General features: G+C 40.5%; 1 protein-coding gene across 13 annotated transcripts in view; it reads right to left on the reverse strand.

Annotated features, from left to right (window-relative positions):
- Nucleotides 1–21,780, reverse strand: part of TTLL7 (tubulin tyrosine ligase like 7) — a 131,782-nt gene that overhangs the window by 12,173 nt on the left and 97,829 nt on the right. For 9 of the 13 annotated variants that reach the window (XR_016442491.1, XR_016442490.1, XM_090048362.1 and 6 more), the window contains 4 exons: nt 17,739–17,873; nt 13,504–13,584; nt 5,738–5,898; nt 1,366–1,539 (listed from right to left, as the gene is read on the reverse strand). Coding sequence is in view for 7 of the 13 variants with exons in the window: in XM_090048362.1 (XP_089904488.1) it covers nt 1,366–1,539; nt 5,738–5,898; nt 13,504–13,584; nt 17,739–17,873 (551 nt within the window). In the remaining 6 variants the exon portion in view is untranslated. Of the gene's footprint in view, nt 1–893; nt 1,012–1,365; nt 1,540–5,737; nt 5,899–13,503; nt 13,585–17,738; nt 17,874–21,780 lie in introns of all 13 variants that reach the window. The other 4 variants (XR_016442486.1, XR_016442487.1, XR_016442485.1 and 1 more) reach the window with 1 other exon arrangement.

Genomic DNA, 21,780 nt, shown 5'->3' on the forward strand with positions numbered 1-21,780 from the left:
TTGTTTTCAATTTCTTTGGCAAGACACGGATGCTTGCTTCAGTATTTTCAAGTGACTTGATTTGTTTCACTGCTTGTGTTTGATTCTGATGGGGGGGAAAAAAAAAAGAGTTCTTTACTATTGACAGTGGAAGTGAGAATACCTTCAAGCTCAACTTTTCTGTCTTTCCCAATTCATATGAATTTAGCATTCTACTGACAGAGGTCATGTATAAGTTAATATCGCATATAGTTTGTTTTGTAGCTAAATTACCTCTACCTTTGCTGTGATCAAGCAACTTGTTTCAAGCTTGTATTAAATTATGTCAAAGCCCCTCAACATTCACATGACAACAGCAGATATCAAAGAACTATTTTAAGAGTTTGTTCAAGTGATTACATCGTAAACTAGTCTAATAAGAAATATAAAGGGTGTATCTGTACATGTTATTAATACATTAATGCTTTAAGGAACAAACACTGTCTTTGCAAAGACCCATTCAATCTTTTCTTACATAAACTAACCAAACCTTCAAATTGCCAGGGTAAAAGGACCTTTCAGTGCCCAGCTAACTTGAAACTCACCCTTCATTCTTCAGTTTAGGACCATTAAGTCACAAACCATTGGCTCCTATTATAGGGACGTTTCAGTAAGACATGTACTGATCGTATTATAACCATGGTGCTACTCAGCTGAAGAACGAAACCAGTCTATGGGGAATTGGTAAGTGCCAAAATAGTTTTGTTTTTGTTTTTTTACTATATGGTGCTGTTTTGCAAGGTTTTAAATATATGTGTATATATATTTACTCTTTAATAATAATACTCTTTAAATAAATATAACCTTTTACATCTGCAGTTTTCAGAAGTCAACTTTGCAAAACTGTGCAATACAGTAAATCAGATGGCACTTACCTGACCACAGGCTGGAGCTAGGCTCCTGTGGGATCTCATAATGATTGTGAAGCAAGAAGCATAATATATATTAGGGACCTCTAAGAACACAAATCAGGAATCAGTGACTTTGAGATATCTGAGAATGGAAAGAAAGGAAAGTTTCAGTTAAGGACTGAGTGCCCTTCTTACCCTGGCTATTTGAGGCATTAACCAAATAAGATTTTACTGAGATAGTTTGAAATAATTCTGTATAGTAAGACCCTCCTTAAATCAGGAAAAATAATTATTTGATTTCATAACCACACTACCAAGGTTATAACGATAGGAACTATGATACACTTGTCCTCTGTGCTGCACAAATCATGAACGAGTTCTGTTGCTTTTCCCTAGGCACAGAAGGGAATGTCGCTGTGTAGCACAAAATCTGATCATAAGGTCCGCTATTTTTCACATAACTGAAAGTTAGGGAGATAAATACAGAAGCATATACCTGGTATCATCCCAACTGGGGCTAAATCCAGTCATAGATCCTCTTGAATCTGTTGAATACTTGTACACCACTAGCAGGCAGTGTTTACAAAGCTGCACTATTCGCTGACAACACTGGAGTTGCTCAGGAGTCACCGCCTCCATGCTTCTACTGAATATGGTTTCCCAAGAGCTCCTGTTGGCATGGAAACAGACATGACTTCATGCTTTCTGTCACAAATGGCAATCTAAGAGCTTTATTGCTGTACATCATATTTAGTAATGGAGGAGCAAGAGAAAAAAGCATGACCTTGCCTGTTTACAGGAAAAGGCATATGTTATTTAACCCAAATACAGACAGATGGTGGGAATATAAAATACAAATTAAGAAGTTAATCTTCATATCTGAAAATGCGCACAAGCCATTTTTCATTCATTATGTCCCCTAAAGCTTTTATAGGGCCATTGTTTAGGTTCAGCACATAAAGATTTACTGCCAGATAATTTTAAACGGTATTTTACAACACAAAATACACAAAATACTGATTTATTTTTAACAAACTACTATGAGAATACTCTCTAATGTGATGTCAAAGAAATAAATAAGTGAAAGTATTATGATGCTATATATACATTTCAGAAGACCATGATATTAAGTATGAAGAAAATAGCAAAAGCTACATATAGCAAGTGAATATACATTTTCAAAATGCTATGTTTGGTTTCTGATTTTCAATAGGAAGGTAAACAAAAGCTTTTCACTTTTAATTCTTCCACCCATTTTCAAACAATATTGAGAAAGCAGGTTCTCAGCCCAGCCAAGACACATAGCTCTACTTGGGCATTAGTATGGTCAAGATTATCCCCAAAATAGAAGATTTGAGAACTGTGACATTGGTGCATGAACTAGAAATCAGACAAGTAGAATCTAAGATATGTCTGTGTATAACTAATTGATTTTAAGGTACAGCACATTCGCCAGCATGAAGCATATGTTCTAATGGAAAATGTTCTCTTCTCTAGCAGCATAAGAAAGAGCATAAAATAGGATTCATAAAACATTACCCTGGACAAGAAGATTTGATGGATCTGCAAAGCGTGGGTTCTGGGTACTCCACTACTTGCAGATCCATGAGATATGGAGATTACTCCTTAGGTTACATAAATAAAGCTTCAAAATCCTTTGAGAAATGCCTGATTTCATGTGTTGAGTTTTTGGACCATTTCCCCCACTTGCATGTGATGTTTTCAATGGAGTAGAATATGTGGACTCAGTTTAAATATGATTTATGGCCACGGTGATATCTTATGAGCCTCAACGTAACATAATAAGATTTTCAACATTAACAAGAAATCCAAGAGATTATATATATGGGTGCGCACACACACACACATGTACAGGCAGTCCTCGGACTTATGACACAATTGGTTCCTGGAAACCGTGTCTTAAGTCAAAACGTTGCAACTCAGAACCAATTTTCCCATAGGGAACAATATTATAAATGTGGGATTGGTTCCTGAACCAAGGCCCAATACTTTATTTTCACAGAAAAATAACCCAGAATTTTGTACTCAATCAATTATAGGTGAGTAATATAGATACATTAATGTATTTATATTGTAAATAGCTATCATATTGATTTGGAATGATTTCTTTGAGGCGTCTTTGCTGGACTTTTTGAAGGGCTCTTGGCTGGAGTCTTCTCAGGAGTCTTGGCTGCAGGGTTTTCTGGAGTCTTGTCTTGTCTGCTTTCTTAAAGAAAGTGTCCAAGGAAGTTTGGACAGATGTTCTCCAGGGAGATGGGTGACGCAGCCAGCTTGTTCACTGGTGTGGCATGGCGTGGCATGGTGTTGGATCAAGCATTGTAAAGTCAAAACTGATGTTATAAAGTTGAAACAGGTTGTCAATTTATAAATGTTGTAAGTGCAAAATGTTGTAACTCAAAACACTGTAAATAGAGAAATGCCTGTACATATATATGGAACTTCTTAAGTGATAAAGTGGCTATTGACTTCTCCTTCACACAAGGGAATATAAGTATCAGGATCTTCAGGAAAAATGAAAATACTACATTTCCTAAGAAAAGAGCCCCCCGTTCCTGCTTGAATGTAATGTGTGTGTGAACTGGATCTACATAGCAAGGAAAAGAGACTTACACACACACATACCACCCTAAATAAAACTCAGCCTAGGTAGGTAGGAAATTTTAACAGCCATACAGCATAGAGGTTTTATACATCTTTTTAGATAGGATCTGTCACAAAACAACTTATTTTAGAAGGAACAGAATCTGAAATTTAGTTCAACTCCTGAGGCAGCTGAATTTCACAGATGAAGATCTTGTTCTAGATGAAAGAATCTATTCCTATATTAAAGATCCTGCTCTTGACTGAAATATTCAGCTAGCTTAAGAACTGTGATCCTGAACTCATTCAAAAGTAAAGACGATAAATTTTTTTTTAAACAAGGAACTTTTTTTGGTGAAAAGAAAAAATCTGAAATGAAAGATTTCCACAAAAATTATGTTAAAAGCAAGAGATCCAAACCCACCACCTTGTTTAAAGCAATTTAACTAAAATATTAATATTACACAACACAAGAAATTAAGTGAACCTGAAATCACAACTCCAGAAATGTATTGGGGATGAAGAGAGTCCATACTTCCATAGGGAGCTAAAAGGAGGACATAATTAAGGCTGGTAACATACAGCCATTTGCTAACCGTACTCTGAAACATTCACTGGTGTGGGAGAGTGCTAATATAATCCTAATGGGTGTTGTTTTCTAGACATGACTGACACTAAGAAGCATCCCTTTGGAGGTGATTTTGGTTTAACAAAGAAATCAATCTCTGGATAGTTCCATTAGCTTCATATAATTTATAAGATGATAGGGGAAAAAACCCCAAACCTTAGTCAATTAGAGAAATAATCCTAAAATAAAATAAACAGACCATATTTGGGGACAGACTCTCAATATGCTGAGTTTATTGGTCTTAGCATACTTTTTTCTTCTTTCTTTTTCTGCACTGTGTTGGACATACAGACAAGGTTTCTTAGGCTACAGACATTGCATTTGCTCTGGAAGAAGCCACTGTATTCTGGGACAAAGTGAAATCACTCAGATGTCCACGCCCATTGTTTTATTGTCCTAGGACAACCCCTAAAAAGTGTCATGGGACTAAGATGTGCCAATAGATGGTCCTAGGACATCAAAGTGCATCTGAATGGTTGCCTTGGGATCGCATCACCAAATCAAAAGCAGAAAAGTGGTAGCACCTTCAGCCAATTGGAAGGGTGATGTGTATACACAAAAATCATGGAGCTTTTCCATTCCAGCACAAAAACACAAACACAATATGTCCCAGGACAAATGCAACATCTGTTCCTAGCCTTCTTACATAAATAAGTGCACTACATGAATTCTCTAAAAATGACTGTATGTAAAGTACATATTAATTCCTTTTGTACATAAGAAATCCATCATACTATGTATATTTGCTGAAGTTCATTTTTAATAAATCGCTTCTGAATCCTCTCATGTAAGCTAATCAAAAAACTTCCTATTAATCATTCACTGCATATAATTACAGAGAAACTTAAATGCACTCTATATATGATATATATTCATACATTTACACTTTTATTTTATGAGAGGAAAAAAGGTCTTTGGCATTTTATTTTTTGATATATACCCAAAAGCTCCTCCTACAACAGGGTAAGGTTTCAGAACAGAGTAATTAAATTTTTAAAAAATGGCACATTATTTTCCAATAAACAGACTTTCTTTCCAACCAAAATAAATATTTCATTACGTCTGCATCACAACTTTTTACTTTTCACTTACATTTTCACCATTATTTCAAGTATGCGTGAGGAGCAAACAAAATGCCATTCAGAAATTCTGCTTTATTGGTTGTAACCCATACATCTGTGCATTTGCAGTGTAATGTCAGCCAAGCCCTTGACTGAATTATCCCTCTTTATGCTAGGGATCAAATAAATAAGGCCAAACCAAGATAAATCAAATCATAATTTTTTCAGCAGGCGCCTAATGTGAAGGCCATAATCTGAGCACCCAAAGGAGTGGTTTGATTTCAAAAGTGCTGAGTATTGAGAAGCTCTCACTTAACCACTGCAGTTCAGCACTTCTGAAAATCAGATTGCTTGCTTAGCTGCTTGCATGATTATAGGATCCAAACTGTTCATACCCATTACTGAAATGCTTAACCTATGTTATTACATTTCAAATTGCGCATACCTTAGATTGTTTTAAAACCAGTTCTAAATAACATAATAATTTCTTGAATGAAAGTAAGCATTACATTTTTACCAACTCTGTGTGTGCTTATAAAGTTATTAAAAAAAATTAGAATAAATATATTTAGGCCTACCCTGAATTACAGAAACAGTTCCATAGGCCTTGGCCATGGCTCCAGAGCAAACGACTGAACACACGGTTAAAAATACAGTATAAATGTAAACTTTCAATGTCCGAAACCCTCCAGACACGTTGTAGAACAGTGCGAACGCTTGTCCTGACTATGTCCAAAACCTAGAAAAGAATATTTTAAGCAAATCAACATACTTTAAAATCTAGCATATTTAACAAAACCTCAGACCCAACATCTCTTAATTCACTGAACAGAAAGAAAATGTAGAGAGATAATCGCACAGCATTATCACTTGTAAATTTCAACAAGCTGCTACATTTCATTTCTGCATATGTTGTGGCATGCATTTTCCATCAAAGCCATTTTGCAAGAAAACCAATCAAAAATTTTCATTATTACATGATGTCATTTTTTCACTTCCCCCAATAACTAGCCAGTTAAAATAATAGCAAAACAAGTAAAAAGAGAAAACGAAACAGGTACACAAAGAGAGATAAGGAGCCTTATCTTAAGAAACAGTGAATGCTGCAGAAGTGGTTTCCCCTAGTTTGAATAGCACCTGCTCTATAGAGGACTGACTAAGCCAGAGGGGCTGAGCTCACACAATCTACATGGACTTCAAAGTGTATTACAGGTGCATAGCACTACCCAAAAATCAGACCTTAATATCCTGTCTTTATTTGAGTCTGTTTTTATGCCTGAATTAGTACAAGAAAACTTGAAATAAGGCCTCATTACTCAATACTGCCAATATGAATGCAGTTTCTGGAGAAGGGAATAAGGAGAAGATGAAACCTGGAAATTTTTGCACAGCATGTAAATCCTGTCTTTTTCTCTCTCTACTATGAGTTTTAGCCAGATGTTTAAATCTGCCTTTCTATAATGTATACATACCCCAGTAGACTCTAACATATGTACTCACTAATTAGGAATGATGTCCAGGTCTACTCTAAGACACGCTTGTGTAACTCCCTTAGAATTCAATGGGAGTTGTGGGTAGACTAACTTGCATCTTTTCATATATCCATAAAGGATGCACACATTGGGGAGGGGGGAGAGGGAAGTCATAGCATGTTAAATTGGCCACCCAATTTAAGTTGGTTCACTCAGGTGCAGACCCTACATTTAGATCCCTAGTTCAGCTGATCTACGTGCAAACTGTATAGAAGTTTCACGAATGCTAGACAGGTCTAAAAATGACCGACTCGATTTAAGTTACCTCTGCCTCTGAGGTAATAAGCCCAGCTGCTGGCCTCAGCCCAAGCTGTGCTTTTCCTATCCACCCCTCTAGCACCAGGCTATTTTTTGGCCCTTCTAGCCGCTCACCCCACCTCCAGATGGAACCCTCCAGTGGACCAGCCAGCCCCTCCGTCCCTAGTCCAACCCACCAAAACCCCCAGCCTGCAAGCTGCTCCCTCGCTGTGCCAGTTTTATCAGAGTTTGCCAATGCTGGGAGCTGAGGAATGAATTCCTGATGTTGGGAGGGGCAGGAGGGATGGGGGTAAGTTCACCGGTGGGGGGGAGGGGAGTGGGACTCAGGGGGCTAAAAATAGCCCCTGGGTCTGAAGAATGGGAAAGACACATCCTGCACTCCCTCAAACCTGCCCCTGCAGACCCACATGCCCTCCCACCTGATCTTGTCAAACCCTCCTAGACCCCTGAAATCCCCCTGAGGACACTATCTGCCCCGCTAATCCCCCAATCTCCTCGTTGATCTCACCTGACCCCCCCTATGACCCTGTAGACACCAACCATCTCCCCCAATCCCCCTGTGGACCCAACCTGCCCCCCACTACACCCCCAATCCACCCCACAAGACCCCACCTGCCCCCTCATCAACCCACCCCCACTAGCCCGCCATCCTGACTCACCTTAGACCAAGTGGCCATTTTTACCTTGATCTAACCTCCCCCTAACCTCTCTGAATGTCTGTGCCCAGCCTAAATGTTTTCTAAGCCTGTTGTTTAAGTGGTGCAGAGGACTTTTGCTGGCACCCTAAGCAAGGTGCATATTCAGAGCCAGCCCACAATTTTTGGGGTCCCCTGCAAGAAATAGTTTTGGGGCCCCCTGCCCTGGAGAAGCTGGTGACAGCGGGGGGGGGGGAGGGAAGTGTGGCAAGCGACCGAAGAAGCCGGTGGCAGTGGTGGCAGCAAGCGGCCAAATGTGAAGCCAGCAGCTGGGTGGGGGGGAGTGGCTGGATGTAAGAGGCCCCCTCAGTTGAGGGGCAACCTGAAGCCACAGGTTTCACAGTACAGGATGGGCCGGCCCTGCGCATATTATCCTAAAAGCAGTCCATGATGAGTTTACCATCAGTTAAACAAAGCCAACAAAAAGAAAGTGTGTGGGTTTTTTTCTGATAGGTGTCCCCACTGCTTAGCATTGAAAATGATATCAAAACTTATATATGCATTACATGTACAAGAGATATCTAAAAAGGAAATGAATGATTGAGGAATGTAGCCAGTAGGATGATGTATATAGTATGAAAGTTTGTCATTTTAGCAAAACATTGTGCATTCAAAGACCAAAAATATGTAAGAAAACCCTTATTTCCCCAGCAAATGTTTAATCTCTTTACAGGTGTATATGACAAACTGTTCCATATGGCTAAACAGCCAGTCCTTACTTAAAATAATGGCACAAAGGTGAAGGAGGTTTATAACTAACAATAAAACCACTGCATGGGGGAATGCCTTGGTATAGCAGATAGGCCTTCTTGATCTTGCATAATCTGTTCTTCAATGGAAATGAACACAGTGAAAACAAGTAAAACATCATTTTCCAAAGTAACTGTATAATGTAGTAGTAAAAAAAATGCTGAGGGGACAGCAGCTCTGCAGGGGCTCTAATACATAAAGCCTGGGTAAAATGCACCCCATTCAAGTCTTATTCTGCATACTATACAATCAGGCTTCTGAATATCTTAAGCAAAATTGCAAAATGATTTGATGTCACAGTTGGAACACGTTTTAAGAAACTGTTGGAAACAGAAAGAAGGGAACTGTATCTGCAACTGCATTTCATCTCCATTAAACCTTTTAGAAAGATATTTGGAAGAGAAAGTCCCCATAATAACAATTTGATGTGTTAATTATTGTTGCCATGTGCTCCCTTCCCACAACATACAATCTGAATGGAGATAATTAAGACATCAGCACGTGTATTTCTATTGAGTAATATGGATACCCTTCAGTTTTTGTGAGGCAGAATAATACCATGATATAGGATGACAGGAAAGTAGGGTTGGAAGCTCTTCTAGTCCAGCCCCCTGCTCAAGGCATGATCATACCTGGCTAAACTATCCCAGCCAAATATCTGCCCAACCTGCTCCTGAAAATTTCTAGGGATGACAGAGATTCCACAGCTTTTCTAGGTAGCCTGTTCCAATGCTTAACCACCTTCATAATCAGAAAGTTCTTCCTAGACACCAACCTAAGTTTCCCTTGCATTGGTTTTTCACTGGCTCAAACTACTAATAAAAAGCCCATGATATCAAGGTGCACGATCAGTCTTTTATCTTTGCATTTAAATCAGAGAAAAGAGATGATTAAATTGCAGACACTTTGGGCATCTATACACATGCTCTGCAGTGGAGGGGGGGCACTTTAATTAATTACAATTTAATTAATTTAAAGCACCTACATTGCCACGTGTATTTACCTTTAGTTAAAGCACCCCCATCGCCATTTTGAAACATGGGAACACTGAATACATGCAATGCAGAGGCTGGTGGAGCACGCTAATTAGCCTGCTCCAGTAGACTTGCAGCATACTCTATTAATTAAGTCTGCTCCGACATGTTCTTATTAGCATTTGTCAAAGCAGAGGTCTGTCACGTGTATAGGTGCCTGTCATGACTCATAACAAGCTGGAGTCAAGTAAGGTGCTACTGTAAACTTCTGTGGTTGCTATTATGATGTCACTAGCGTAGTTGCCACTCGAGCATCTTAGCAAAAATAGTAAGTCTCTTCATCTTGCATAAGAGAATAGAAAACTTTGGATAGTAATAAAAAACTTTACAGAACTTTCTACAATTTAGCAGGGGTATAATAATTTATGATACCTACATACATCTAGCACCAGCCAAATTATTTCAACAGACTGTCCATTCCTATGTTTAACATAGTTGCACCATAACACAAGAGATCATCTAAGTGTTAACAATAAAAGATGTTAAATAAACTGACTGTTCAAAACAAGATGCAGACCACGCAGCAGCAATGGAAACCTATTTAAGAATGCGCACTGTGGTAGGCAATACAAAATTGATATATTTTCTCCTATAGAACATAATATTTTCTCCAAAGTCTTGAAGACCAAATCTGGGAAAGGTCTCATATAAGTAACAACTCTTCCATTATCAATTCTTTTACAGTTGCTGTATGGCCCCTAAACTACTGTTGTATGTTAGAAATTATGGTTATAGACAGGGTTTATATTTTTCCACAGGAAAGGTGGATAAATCTTTAAGGCAGCACACCTGGTGGGGATGAACGTTCTGAAAACCTAACATATCTTCCACATATTGCCTTCTCAAATTCTGGCACTTTCAAGTAATCCAAGAGTATAGGCCTGAAGGCCCAAGTTTCTGTTTTGTACTTCACAGAATAACAGAATCTGCTTTCCAACTAATTTCATATACTCTCTGAAATATTCTCCACTACTCATTCCTTTTCAGTTTTCGCTGTCTCTCCTCAAGAACTCTGTTCTCAGATCCACTAAAGCTTTGCACACATGGGAATCCTCAGCTGCAATGTCAAAATTATATAAAGGTACAGCTTCTTCTCTAAGAATAACTGCTTGAAGGGGTAGAGGTTAAAGTACAAAACTTATCACAAATCCCTTCTACTGCCACAAAAAAAAATTCAAGCTCACCGGTGCTTCAGGTGGTACTAGTCTCCTGAGCCATCAGAGATATCTTCACAAGAAGTTCAAAGAAATCCACATTTCCAGGACTTTAGTTTTTCTTAATAATAGCCCTCTACATCATCCTGACCTCCAGCATCTGCCCTGAGTACTACATGAGTAGATAAAGAAAGTATAGGCTTCCCTCATGTGTTTTTTAAAAGCATGTCACTTACAGGGGAACCACAGCATAAAAATGATAAAATGACACAGCTAAAAATTATATTAGATGGCAAAAAGCCTGAATCTTGTGTGGCAGGAGAAAAAAAGCAGGGGTAATGAATGGATGAAACAGTATCTCCAGCTCTCATGAGACACTTGATAAGCACTGGGCTGGTGACACCATGTCAGGTGTAAGTGCCACTTTCCCTCTAAGTTCTCCAAGTGAAAAAACACTTTTCTCCTCTGGCCATTGTTTTGGGATGGGACGAAGGGACGGGAAGACCCTTATGGAAAAGATGAAAGAAAATCCCCAAGATGCTGTCCAGAGGTTCTGTGCATCTGCTGCAGCTCTGACCCCATCACTCCAGTCTATTTTCTACTTCTAATGGCCTGGACTAAATTAGTCTATGCTAACAAGGACTATTCCTGGACTCATCTGCTCCCTCTCTTCCCCCCACAAAGGGAGATCTCCACTTCAGGTTTATAGTTTGAGGTCCAGGGCTAAACTCTCTTTTCCTTGTACACAATGCTGAGTAGAGTATGAAAGACATCTGGACGTTCTCTCTCAGCCACACCTTTCACCCAATCCCCCACAGCCCATAGGGGTTTGGTAAAAAAATAGTAAGGAGTACTGCTATGGCTGTCCCACTGCACAAGATGGAGAAGACCTATAAACATGGATCTGGGGGGTTCATAGTAATACTACGATAAAAATGGAACAGATTATTGTTAGCAAAAGAGTACTCAGGCAATACTAAAACAATACAATGATTCTACCTCAACACCATAACCAATTCATGAAGGCTGCAAATTAAAAAAAAAAAAAAGAACCCTCTGTAGAACAGTAGATTTATGTTGCAACTTGCTACCATTCCAAAAGATCTTTAATTAAGTTCACAGCTGACTTACATTATCAAGTTCCTCATCAGTACTTCACCTCTAATATGGCTATGCCAGTTTTATGTAACTCTGTGAATAACTCCTCCATCTGATATATGAACTTGTGGTTAAATGGTCAATTACATTCCTATCACACCACGCTGGGCAGTTTTTCTTTATAGCACCTCATTTCTTCCCAGTACCAAAACATAGTGGGTAGTTTAAAATAGTATTCAGTATAAAAGTGATTCAGAGGTTTGAAGACCATGCTGTAATCTGAGCTGTGGTTCCAAAATATTTCTCCTGATCCTGTTCCTAGTAATATTTATTGATGACAAAGAACAGCTCAAAAATGCTTTCCAGTCTAATTGGGAAATTGAGGCACACAGCAGTGAAGTCAACTGAGCCACTGGTCAGGAGCAAAGAGAACCCAAATATACTGACTCTAAGACAAGACCAGTAAGGTAGCCATACTCTCACCTCCTCCCAAATAACACTTTGGCTACCTTATATAAGTAAAACATTGGGTTACAAAGGTGATATTGACTATAGGGGTCTTTTAGTCATTTTGTTTTCTTTTTAAAGAAGATTGAGGAACTTTAACACACTGAAGCAACACCTATTTGCTACTCTGAATTAGAGACAACAAGACAAGCAATTCTGGTTAGTCTTTGATGGGGATAAACTGTAAGGCAAAAAAACGAGAGAAACTATTAGCATGTTTGTAAGGTCAACTGAAAATTACAATATTGTTAACAACTTTTGCCTTTGCAGATCTATCTCCAATTCAGTGTTATCTTATTATCATGTCATCTGCTAAGATAGAATCCCTACTTAGATCTGTATCTGCACATGCAACTTTTTTGCCTGTACAGAGTTTGTTATATAGTTTCTATTGCCAAGTACAAAAAGCCTGAGGATGAATTGATTCAGTCTTTGCCCAGATTAAATTGAAACAGAAGTAAATAGACATTTACCTTTGACTCAGGAAATGCAGCTACATGCCTGCAGTGGCTCAGGCCAGAAGACCAGGGGCACTAAAGCACAGCTCTCTGGCTATGTGTTTGTGGCAGAGCACCACTGGGCTGTGGCAGAGCACCTTTAGTGTTTGCCACTTAAGGATGAGAGGAGGCAGCCAGCAGGTGTGGGCCAGCCCTGATGAGGTGGCCATTTTCAATCCAGGCTCTCAGGGCTGAAGCAGCAGTCTACTGAAAGCAGCTGAAGGACAACACCCAGCTGAGCTGCTGCTCACAACACCCTTGATGATAAGGGAGGGGATGGTAGGAGGTTCCTTGGGCCCAGTAGGGTCCCAAGCCCTGAGGAAAATGCTTTGGGCCTAATATCAAGAGGCCAGCCTTGCAGAGGGGCTGAGAGCTTGTGGGCCTATATAGGGGTTAGGCAAACCCCAGAGCAGATCTGGCAGGGGTGAAAACCAGAGGCTCAGGTGACCCTAGGTGGTCTTCATGCAGCACTGCTGGGGCATTAGGGTCAGCCTGGCTTGAGGCGATGGTTGCATGGTGGGGCCCAGAAGGGGACCCCTGTTGTCTAAGAAGCCCAGCTACTGCGGGACTGAGACCAACAAACTCCAACTAGTCAATGCAAGACGGCCAGAACCAGAAGGCTGAAGGGCAATTAAGCCCAACATGAGGGGCAGTGAAATTAGTCTACATGTACAATGGTGGCACCAACATAAGAATATGGACTTGCTCATATACTGACATCTTAGAAGAACCCACTCTATTTACTAAGTGCAATGCTATGACTCTTGCATGTTCACTACCTAATATTACTTCTAAAAGAATGATATTTATATCACTCACCTTTCGCTGCTTTACTGCGTCCAGTTTTACCAACCAATAAGATGCCACTTTTGTTTTATGGTACTTCCAGTTATCCATGATCTGTATTAGTTGAAAAAAATAGTAAACTTAAACAAAAAAAGTGAAAAGTGTTGCTTCTAGTTAAAAAAAAAAAAAAAAAAAGATCTAATTGGCAAAATTTTTAACTATTTAAAAGGGAGTATTTTTGCAAAAATGAACCGATTCCCCATTAGAAATGGAAGAATATCTTTACATTTAGGTATTTAAATACATGAAGATACTGACTCAGGTCCTCGTAGTTTACATAACTGTAGTTTATTGTCCTAAATTTACATACATTGAAAATAGCTTCTTAAAAATGACTGTGCCAGTAAAATCCATTTTCCCCATTTACTAATGTCTACATGTTATGAAAATAGTTTGGGCTTTTAAATTTCTTGCTGCTCTGCCCTTTTGTCTCTACCCCAGATCAGTACCTATTAACAATCCTACCTCACTGACAACTAACATACCATCACTCGTTTATATTTTGACCTTTTCCACTTTGAATTCTTTGTTACAATGGAAGTTTGATAATACCAGCTAGTTTTACAAGAGGATTTTGCAATAAGATAGGATATTAACAATCTGCAGTTATGTTAATGTTGTATCAGAACATACTGTTCCATGGGTATATAATATTTTGTAGGCTGAAATATCAAGGAATCATTTTACCCCAATTCCAACACTAGAAAATAAGTACAGTAGTCATGAAATGTAATGAAAATAAAAGCTATGAGTAAATTATTCATATTGAGTTTTGTTTATTACCAGACAAACTGCCTTTGAAAGGCCAGATTTCTGTTCCATAAGGACATACCCAAACCTGCTGGGCCAGTCAAGAATTCATTAGTGCAGTCACCACAGCATGGCTCAAGGCCCCTTCCTACCATGCATGACATGTGGAACAATCCTTAGGAACAACTAAGAGCCAGTGTAGCCCTTAACTCCACCAGAAAACTCATCTGATGCAAAGGTGTAGAGGCTGTAGGGAAACCCACCATTCCCCTGCTTCTCTCCACTCAATGAAGCCAATGAATTTGTTCCAAATGCTAAAGTCAAGATGTCCAAAATTCTGATTACACAGAGGTAATCCAAGATGTGTACATGTCTCTATCCAGATACTCAGTGTGAACTATGAGCTGAAAAAACACACCCGTTTTTTGGAATACACCCTTACCTCAGGTTATGAATGAGGAAACTGCATATTCCGTGCACAAGAATGCAATATGCTCTGACAACTCATATGCAGCTTGAGGTTTATTAACTCTGTTATTTTCAAATGTGCAAAGTGAACATTCCTCACTGGCAAGAATGAAAATTTAAGACAAGATTGTGTGGCTTATTCCATGCACAAGGTAAGCAGCCTCAAACTTTTTACTGGTAGTAATTAGGCCAAGCCAGAGTCTTTCTACTTCTCATACAACTCTTTCTGAGAGTCTTTTTTAATATAAAATACCTGAATTGTAGCTGGAAAAAAAAAAATTAAATCTACCAGAAGACTAGAGAAGAGGGCAAAGGAGGACCTGCGTTACCTTAGTTCTTTTTCTCTCTCTCATTCAAAATTATGAATTTTAAAAACTGTACAGCTGGTGCAGTACAATATATAGTGATGAGGGCCACAGAAATGTATGCACTTTTGCATACCTATAAAATACAACGTTTCTCCAAACACAGATTAACTCAGAAACAATAAGAATTCTATCAAGTACATACACCTAGAGCAGGACTTTTCAACCTTTTTAGTCTAAATACCCCTGGCAGCCGGATGCCGGGTGGGGGTGGGGGAAGCACGCAGCTGGACACAGGACAGGGAGATGGGGATGGCACGTGGACAGGCAGGGACAGAACACCACTGCCTCCCAGGAACAGGGCCGGGGTGGGGTGGGCCAGGAGACGCACTGGCATGGGTGAGGGCAGCAGCATCCCTTTGCGGGGCGGGGAAGCTCACCTGGCTGGTGTGTAGTGGTGGCAGCTGCGCATGTGAGCTTTCCCGCCCCATGGGGGTAGGGGGGGGGCGCGTGCACTGCACCCCAACCCTGCTCCTGGGAGGCAGCGGCACTCCGTCCCCACCCGCTCATGCATAACCCCTAGGACCATCCCAAGTATCCCCAAGGGTACGCATACCCCTGGTTGACAAACCCTAACCTAGAGCAATTAACAGTTGGAAGCCCCTCTGGGCTCAGAACAAGCATGTAAATCCAGAATCGCAAACACCTAAAAATGAGCTTCCAATGAAAAAATTTTAAATAAAAATTATTTTCACAAGTGAAAAATATATTCCATATGGGCTCTCTCATTTGCTTGTTAGGTCTGGTCAAGAAATTTCAACCAGAAGTTTTCCACTGAAAAATTCAGTTTCACTGAAATCAAAATATTGTATGTCAATTTTGACATAACTTTCAATGGAATAAAGCTAAAACAAAGTATACCTTTTGTATAATCATTGAAACATTTCTTTAGCTGAGCACGAAATGGTTCATATTACATTTTCATTTTTATTCATTTAGTTTTGACTATATGATATTAAAATGTCAATTGATAGTCACTTCAACTTAAATTCCTAAATGATTTGGTTGCTTTTGAAAACAGAACTGAAGCTCGTAGGCTACTGAGACACACTTCTGAAAATCTAAAGCCAAATAAGTCAGCTTCCTAGAAAAACAGCTACAGATTCTGATGAGCTGAATTTCTCATTGGCATCAGGAGAATCACGTACTGAAATTGGAAGGTGAGTTCTGCCTTGTTGATGGAAGTACACGCAGTCAATGGTAAGAGCCATGTGGCTTAAAAAACCTTTTAGGCTTACAGCCTCACTCCACAGTTTATGCAGAGAAAGAAAAGAAGCCTTGCAGGCTGAAGATGTGCACCCACCAATACCAACTGGAGAAAAAGGAGCTCCCCAGTCTAACCATAAAGTTAAATTTCTTCTACAGCTGTAACTGGGTAGCAGGTTTGGTGCTTTCCTTAAGTGATAAGAAACAAGAGAGCCCCACTCTGAGGATTTAGTTCTTCAGATGGCCCAAAAACTGAACAAGATTTGTCTTCTGTCTTTGCATCTAAACCACACAAAAGAATTAAGTCAAGCCTATGAAGTACTTGGTTTTTGGTAGTGGCAGAGGGTGAGGAACAAGAGAGCAAAGGAACAAGAGAACTTTTTTATTCCTGTTCTACATGTCCCTGAAATGCAAGTCCTCATGGGCTTTTGCCCATAAAACAGGCTAAACCTCTCTTGCACATATGCTAAATTATTATGGATTTAGTATCAATGCCCTTTTGGGATCTGTATGACCCAAAAGGCAGAGGACCTTTCTAACTGAAGAGCATCCTAAGTTTGGTAGAGCTCTGTAAACTTCCACATCATAAACCAAAAGAAACAGTTCACTACACCTGAGATCATACTTCTCACTGAGTAAGGGATACACTTATTAAACGTGACACAAGTTAAAATTACTGTGTCCCTTTATGCTCCTGTCAGATCCAAAGAACAGAACATTTTCTCTGCTTGCTTTTTAGTTTCTTAAACTGACGGGATTTTTTTTTAAAGATTCTTAGGCATTTTCCATGTTTTTGTCTTTGTTTATTTGCAGCACTGTGCATTTGAATTTTAGTTTCCTCTTTACATGCATATCAAGTATGGTTTTTCACTCTTTTTTTTTTAAATCTCCTTTCACATTCATCTCTTTCAAATCAAGTACTAAAGCCTCAGAATCATACTGGTTACAAGTACATTGGAGAATTCAAGGAGCCAAGAAGTATGCAACTGGTATTTCAGTTTGCCCTACTGCACACTATTCTTAGTTCTTTAGCATGCCTACTCAGGGGTAAATTATACATGTCAGAATCTGTACTAACACTATTCTATGATGCATAGACTGTTAATGAATTGTAACCTTATTCTTTGCTTACTTTAAAGTTTGAATGTTAATAGTACAAACCTCTGCAATGAAAAATTGAAGTCACCCAACCTTCCTGATTATGTTTGCCACATATTTTATACAGACCTAAGAATGATTTCTTTTTAAGGTCAAGTAGTATGCAGGAGTCTGAATCCTCTGGAATCCTTTGAGTTATTCTGAATTCCATGAGTTGTAAGGCTCCTTCAGAAATACTTTGGATTTTGCTACATTTCTAAGAGTTTAAAAAATGAAGTGGGCTGAGTCTGTCATGCTTTTACCTTAGTGGCAGATACTTACATTTTCTATGATTAATTCTGCCTCTTCTTCTGTTTTTCCAAGGAACTTTAGTCTCATGTCATTGAAAATTAACAGAGTCTCTCTTGTCAGTGCCTCTTCTTGCTCTTTTGTTTTCTCTTGTAGTAAAGACTCAATCTGAAAGTTGATATGAAACAGTATTTATAAAGAGTCAGTGATTTCATTTGTGTAATTTTATCAGATCATTATTTGAAAAATATTTTCTAGGTTAAAATATCTATTCCCAAAGAGAGGAAAATTAATCCTTTTAAAAAAGGATTGTATACATTATATGCGCATAATATATAGAAAATGAGTATATGTACACTAACATGTTGTAAGAAGAAACGTGTCCAGAACTGAAAAGGAAACCATAAGGCAAAGATGTTTCAGAGAGATGATGAGCAAAAAAATGTATCTGGTCTTTATGATGTGCACATATTGAATAGCAGATTTTAAATTTAAAATTTTACTGGTGTTATTTCTTGCACAGAAAGGATTCATTGCTAGCCACCAAAACTCTGGCAATGTACCTCTGTTCTTCACTGTGACATCCTCTGATTTCCATTCCTAAACTTGACAGCTAAGTACAAGCAATCAATCATGTGAAATTACGCCACATTTCTATTTCCATCCATTCATTATGATTAAAGGTGAAATTTTGCCCCTACTGAAGTCAATGGAAATTCTACAATCGACTTTAAATGGGCCAAGAATTCACAGAAATGTAGACTTAGATATGGACATATGGGCTATCAAGTCCAGTCCCCTGCAATTTCAGATAACCACAGAATAGATCATAAAATAAATCCAAAGGGTTCTATGGCTAGAGATAGACATTACGCATAAACTAGTGTAAATGATCAGAAACTCCTTTAAACCTGTAACAGAACAGACATTCAGTGCACATAAAGCAGTTTGAAAATGGCTGAAACTGGTTTGAGACAAAGCGGATTGAATGTAGTATCAGAATTAACAGATTTGGCTCAAACTGGTTTATACAATGTCTGTCCCAGACCCCTTGCTGGTTTAAGTTACATCAGAGATTCCCAGCATCCCGGCATGCTCTCTGGGCTGGGCAAGGCTCTCTGCTCAACAGCTGGGCTGGCCCCTTCACTCTGCTCCCTAGCTGGAGCTGGGGTGGGGCATGGCCAGACTCTGGCCTGCCATGGCCCCTGAGGCAAATTCCTCCCTCCATCCCCTCTCCCCCCTGCTGGCAAACCCTGCAGACCACAGCTGGGGTTTGCCAGCCCCAGCCACACCTCCACAGTTTTCCTGCAGCCAGGCAGAGATGGAGTTAATTCCTCCCTCTGTCCAGATTGCCTGCAGCCAGGGAAGGGATTAATTCCACAGTGATCCTAGAGCAGGAGAGAAAGGTAAGCTGCACCTGTAAGCCCAGACCTAAGACATGCAGAACAAGACTGAGAGGTGAGAAGCCTTGGCAAAAACCTGAAAATCATCACACGTATGTGCTGAAGATGGAGTTAAGGGAAGTTGCAGACATCTTCTGCCTGGAAGTTGTAGACCAAAGAATGCAGAGAGCTTCATTTACATTATAAAGAAGAACCTGTAAAACCTAAACAAAGCTTTTCTGAATGTCTGGCTTTAAGGAGACACTCTGCCCTCAGGATTAGTAAGACTTATGCAAGGCTTTCTCTTGTCTTCCTGCTTTACATTTGAAATTAGACTAAGCTGTGTATGCTGTGTTTTACTGGGCATTATCTTAGCTTAGGCAAAGATTTTTGGTAGTTCCCTGTTGTATGCTTTCCAAATTGCTGTGTTCAATACATGCTTGCTTCAGAGAAAGGACTTTTTTTCCCCATCCCCACTCCTCAGTCTGGCAGCAGCTTCCTCCCTCACCCCCAGCAGGTGGCCAACATCCTGTGCGTCCTTGCTAGCCCCAGCTGGTGCCTGGCCATGCCCCTGCACTCTAGCAGGGAGGGGTGAGAGCCTTGGAGGACATCTCTCTACCTTCCCTTTGACAGTGGCTGGCAGACATGCTCTAGAGCCCCCCTGGCTTCTGCCTTGAGCCACTGCAGGCCCATGCCTGCATTTCCTGATTTAACAGAGAATGTCTGTCCAGTTATTTATCATTTTAAGCTGCACAGCTTAGACTAACCTGCAAAGAATCAATTCTGGCTCAGGCTTTTTGGATGTCTGTCCCTAGCCTATAAGAACATCCACTGCAGTCTTTCCTCTATGTTGTAAGCCATAAAAAAAAATCTCCCAAAGCTGTACGACAAGCTCAGGATCTTTTAATACAGACAATCAAAGGCCACACAAACTATACTGACTGATAACAATGCCTTAAGCTCCAGTAAAGGCAAAGGATTCCCAGAAAATCTGAGGAAGTAGACCATGGTTTATACTACCAAAAAAAAATAAATAAATAAAAATTTAAAAAGTTTAGAAAAATCCCAACCAACCTGACTGTGGGAGGGGGGGGGGAGGACAGGACGGGGGGACTCCAGATCTCACAGTTGGTTTAACTCTAAGTATTTGAGCAAGACAACAGCCAGACTCTAAGAATGTTTCTTAGTACCACTGGAAGCTCCTGCCTAAATTCCCCCTCCCCCCTGGAAAAAAAATAAGACAAGAAAATCAGAAGCCAAGTTATAGATCAAAGGGCTAAAATTTCTTTATGGCCCTTTCAGACAACCTGCAGCTGCTCTGAAGTACTGTATCTACAATTCAGCATGGAAACCTCATCTTAGATTTGAGTAAGAGTCAGGGCAGGCCACAGCTGCACCTACCTGGGGGGGACCACTGGAGGAGGGAGGAGGTGCAGACAGACTAGCACAGGGGAGACTACACAATGCAGGGTGAGGAGAAAGCAGGGGAGATTGTACAGGGGGCAAACACAGAGGACATCATGCAGATGTCCCTAGTTACCCAAGGTTGGTGCCTCTAAAATGTCTTGGAAAATTGCAGGGAAGCACCAAGTGAACACACAATTATCACAGCGTTCTTTGTCTCCAAGAACACAACTTAATCATGCTCCCCATCAGCACACCATTTTCTGGAGCAGTCTTTTGGGAATGCAATGGGGAGATATGGCTGAATGAATACCTGAAAGTCAGCTTCTACATGGACAGGAGAAATAGAGGAGATGCAGCAGAAAATATGGAGTGGGGAGGGGTGGGGGAAGGGTCAGGATTGGGTGAGACTGTTCTGTTGCCACCACCTGATACTTGGGCACAGCAGGCCATGAGCCACCTGCCAGAACCATCCCAGCCCACTCTCCTGGATCAGAGTCAAAGCCTGGCAGTGTGCCTGGAAGATGGGAGTGGTAGCATTATGACCAAGTGGTACCTGTGTAATATGGCCCCCATCCGATGGGCATGCCTACAGGTGCTCCTCTGTCCCCATGGTACTGCTATGTGCCCACAGCAGCATGTGGAGCTTTACTAGCGTGTGCAGTGGCCTAGAGATTGGGCACACTCCCCCCACCACTGGAACCGAGAGGAATGGAGCCAGGGAGATGGCTTCCTGGCACAGGCTGCCATCAAGGAAGGGGCATGGAGTAACCTCAGCACAGACATGCAAAAAAAGGGTCTCCAGGTCAGCAACTTCACAGTGCTTTTCCAGGGTTGAAGGTGGTGCGGAAACAGGGACCATACCTGGGGCCATCCATGGTGTTGATGGATATCATCCTGTGGCTTGACTGTGGTGTCACTGGAGCTGTCTCTCTTGCCCTGTTCCTCTTGTGTCCAGAACCTGGTTCATGGACAGTTTCTGGGACACTGATCTGTTGTCCAGCTCCAGCCACACCCCAGCTGCAGCAAGGTCCTGAAGCCTTCCTAGCCCTTCAGCTCCTCAGGGGCAGCTTGCTGCTCCACTCCCATCCTTGCCAACTAGGCTAAGTATGCCTGGGATCTTCTCTGTCTGATTATCAGGCTCTTAAGGGGGTGGGGTTATCCCTGTACTTGACTGGAGCAGTGGAGCTGGGCATGAGTCACAAAAGGGCTCCTTGGAACCATGGGAGGAGGTGGAGTAAAGTATGTTGGGATGCCAGAGAACTGTGCCACAGCCTAGCATACAACCA

This window comes from Crocodylus siamensis, chromosome 5 (genome assembly GCF_052110815.1).
Source record: "Crocodylus siamensis isolate JL-2025a chromosome 5, ASM5211081v1, whole genome shotgun sequence".
NCBI lineage: Eukaryota > Metazoa > Chordata > Crocodylia > Crocodylidae > Crocodylus > Crocodylus siamensis.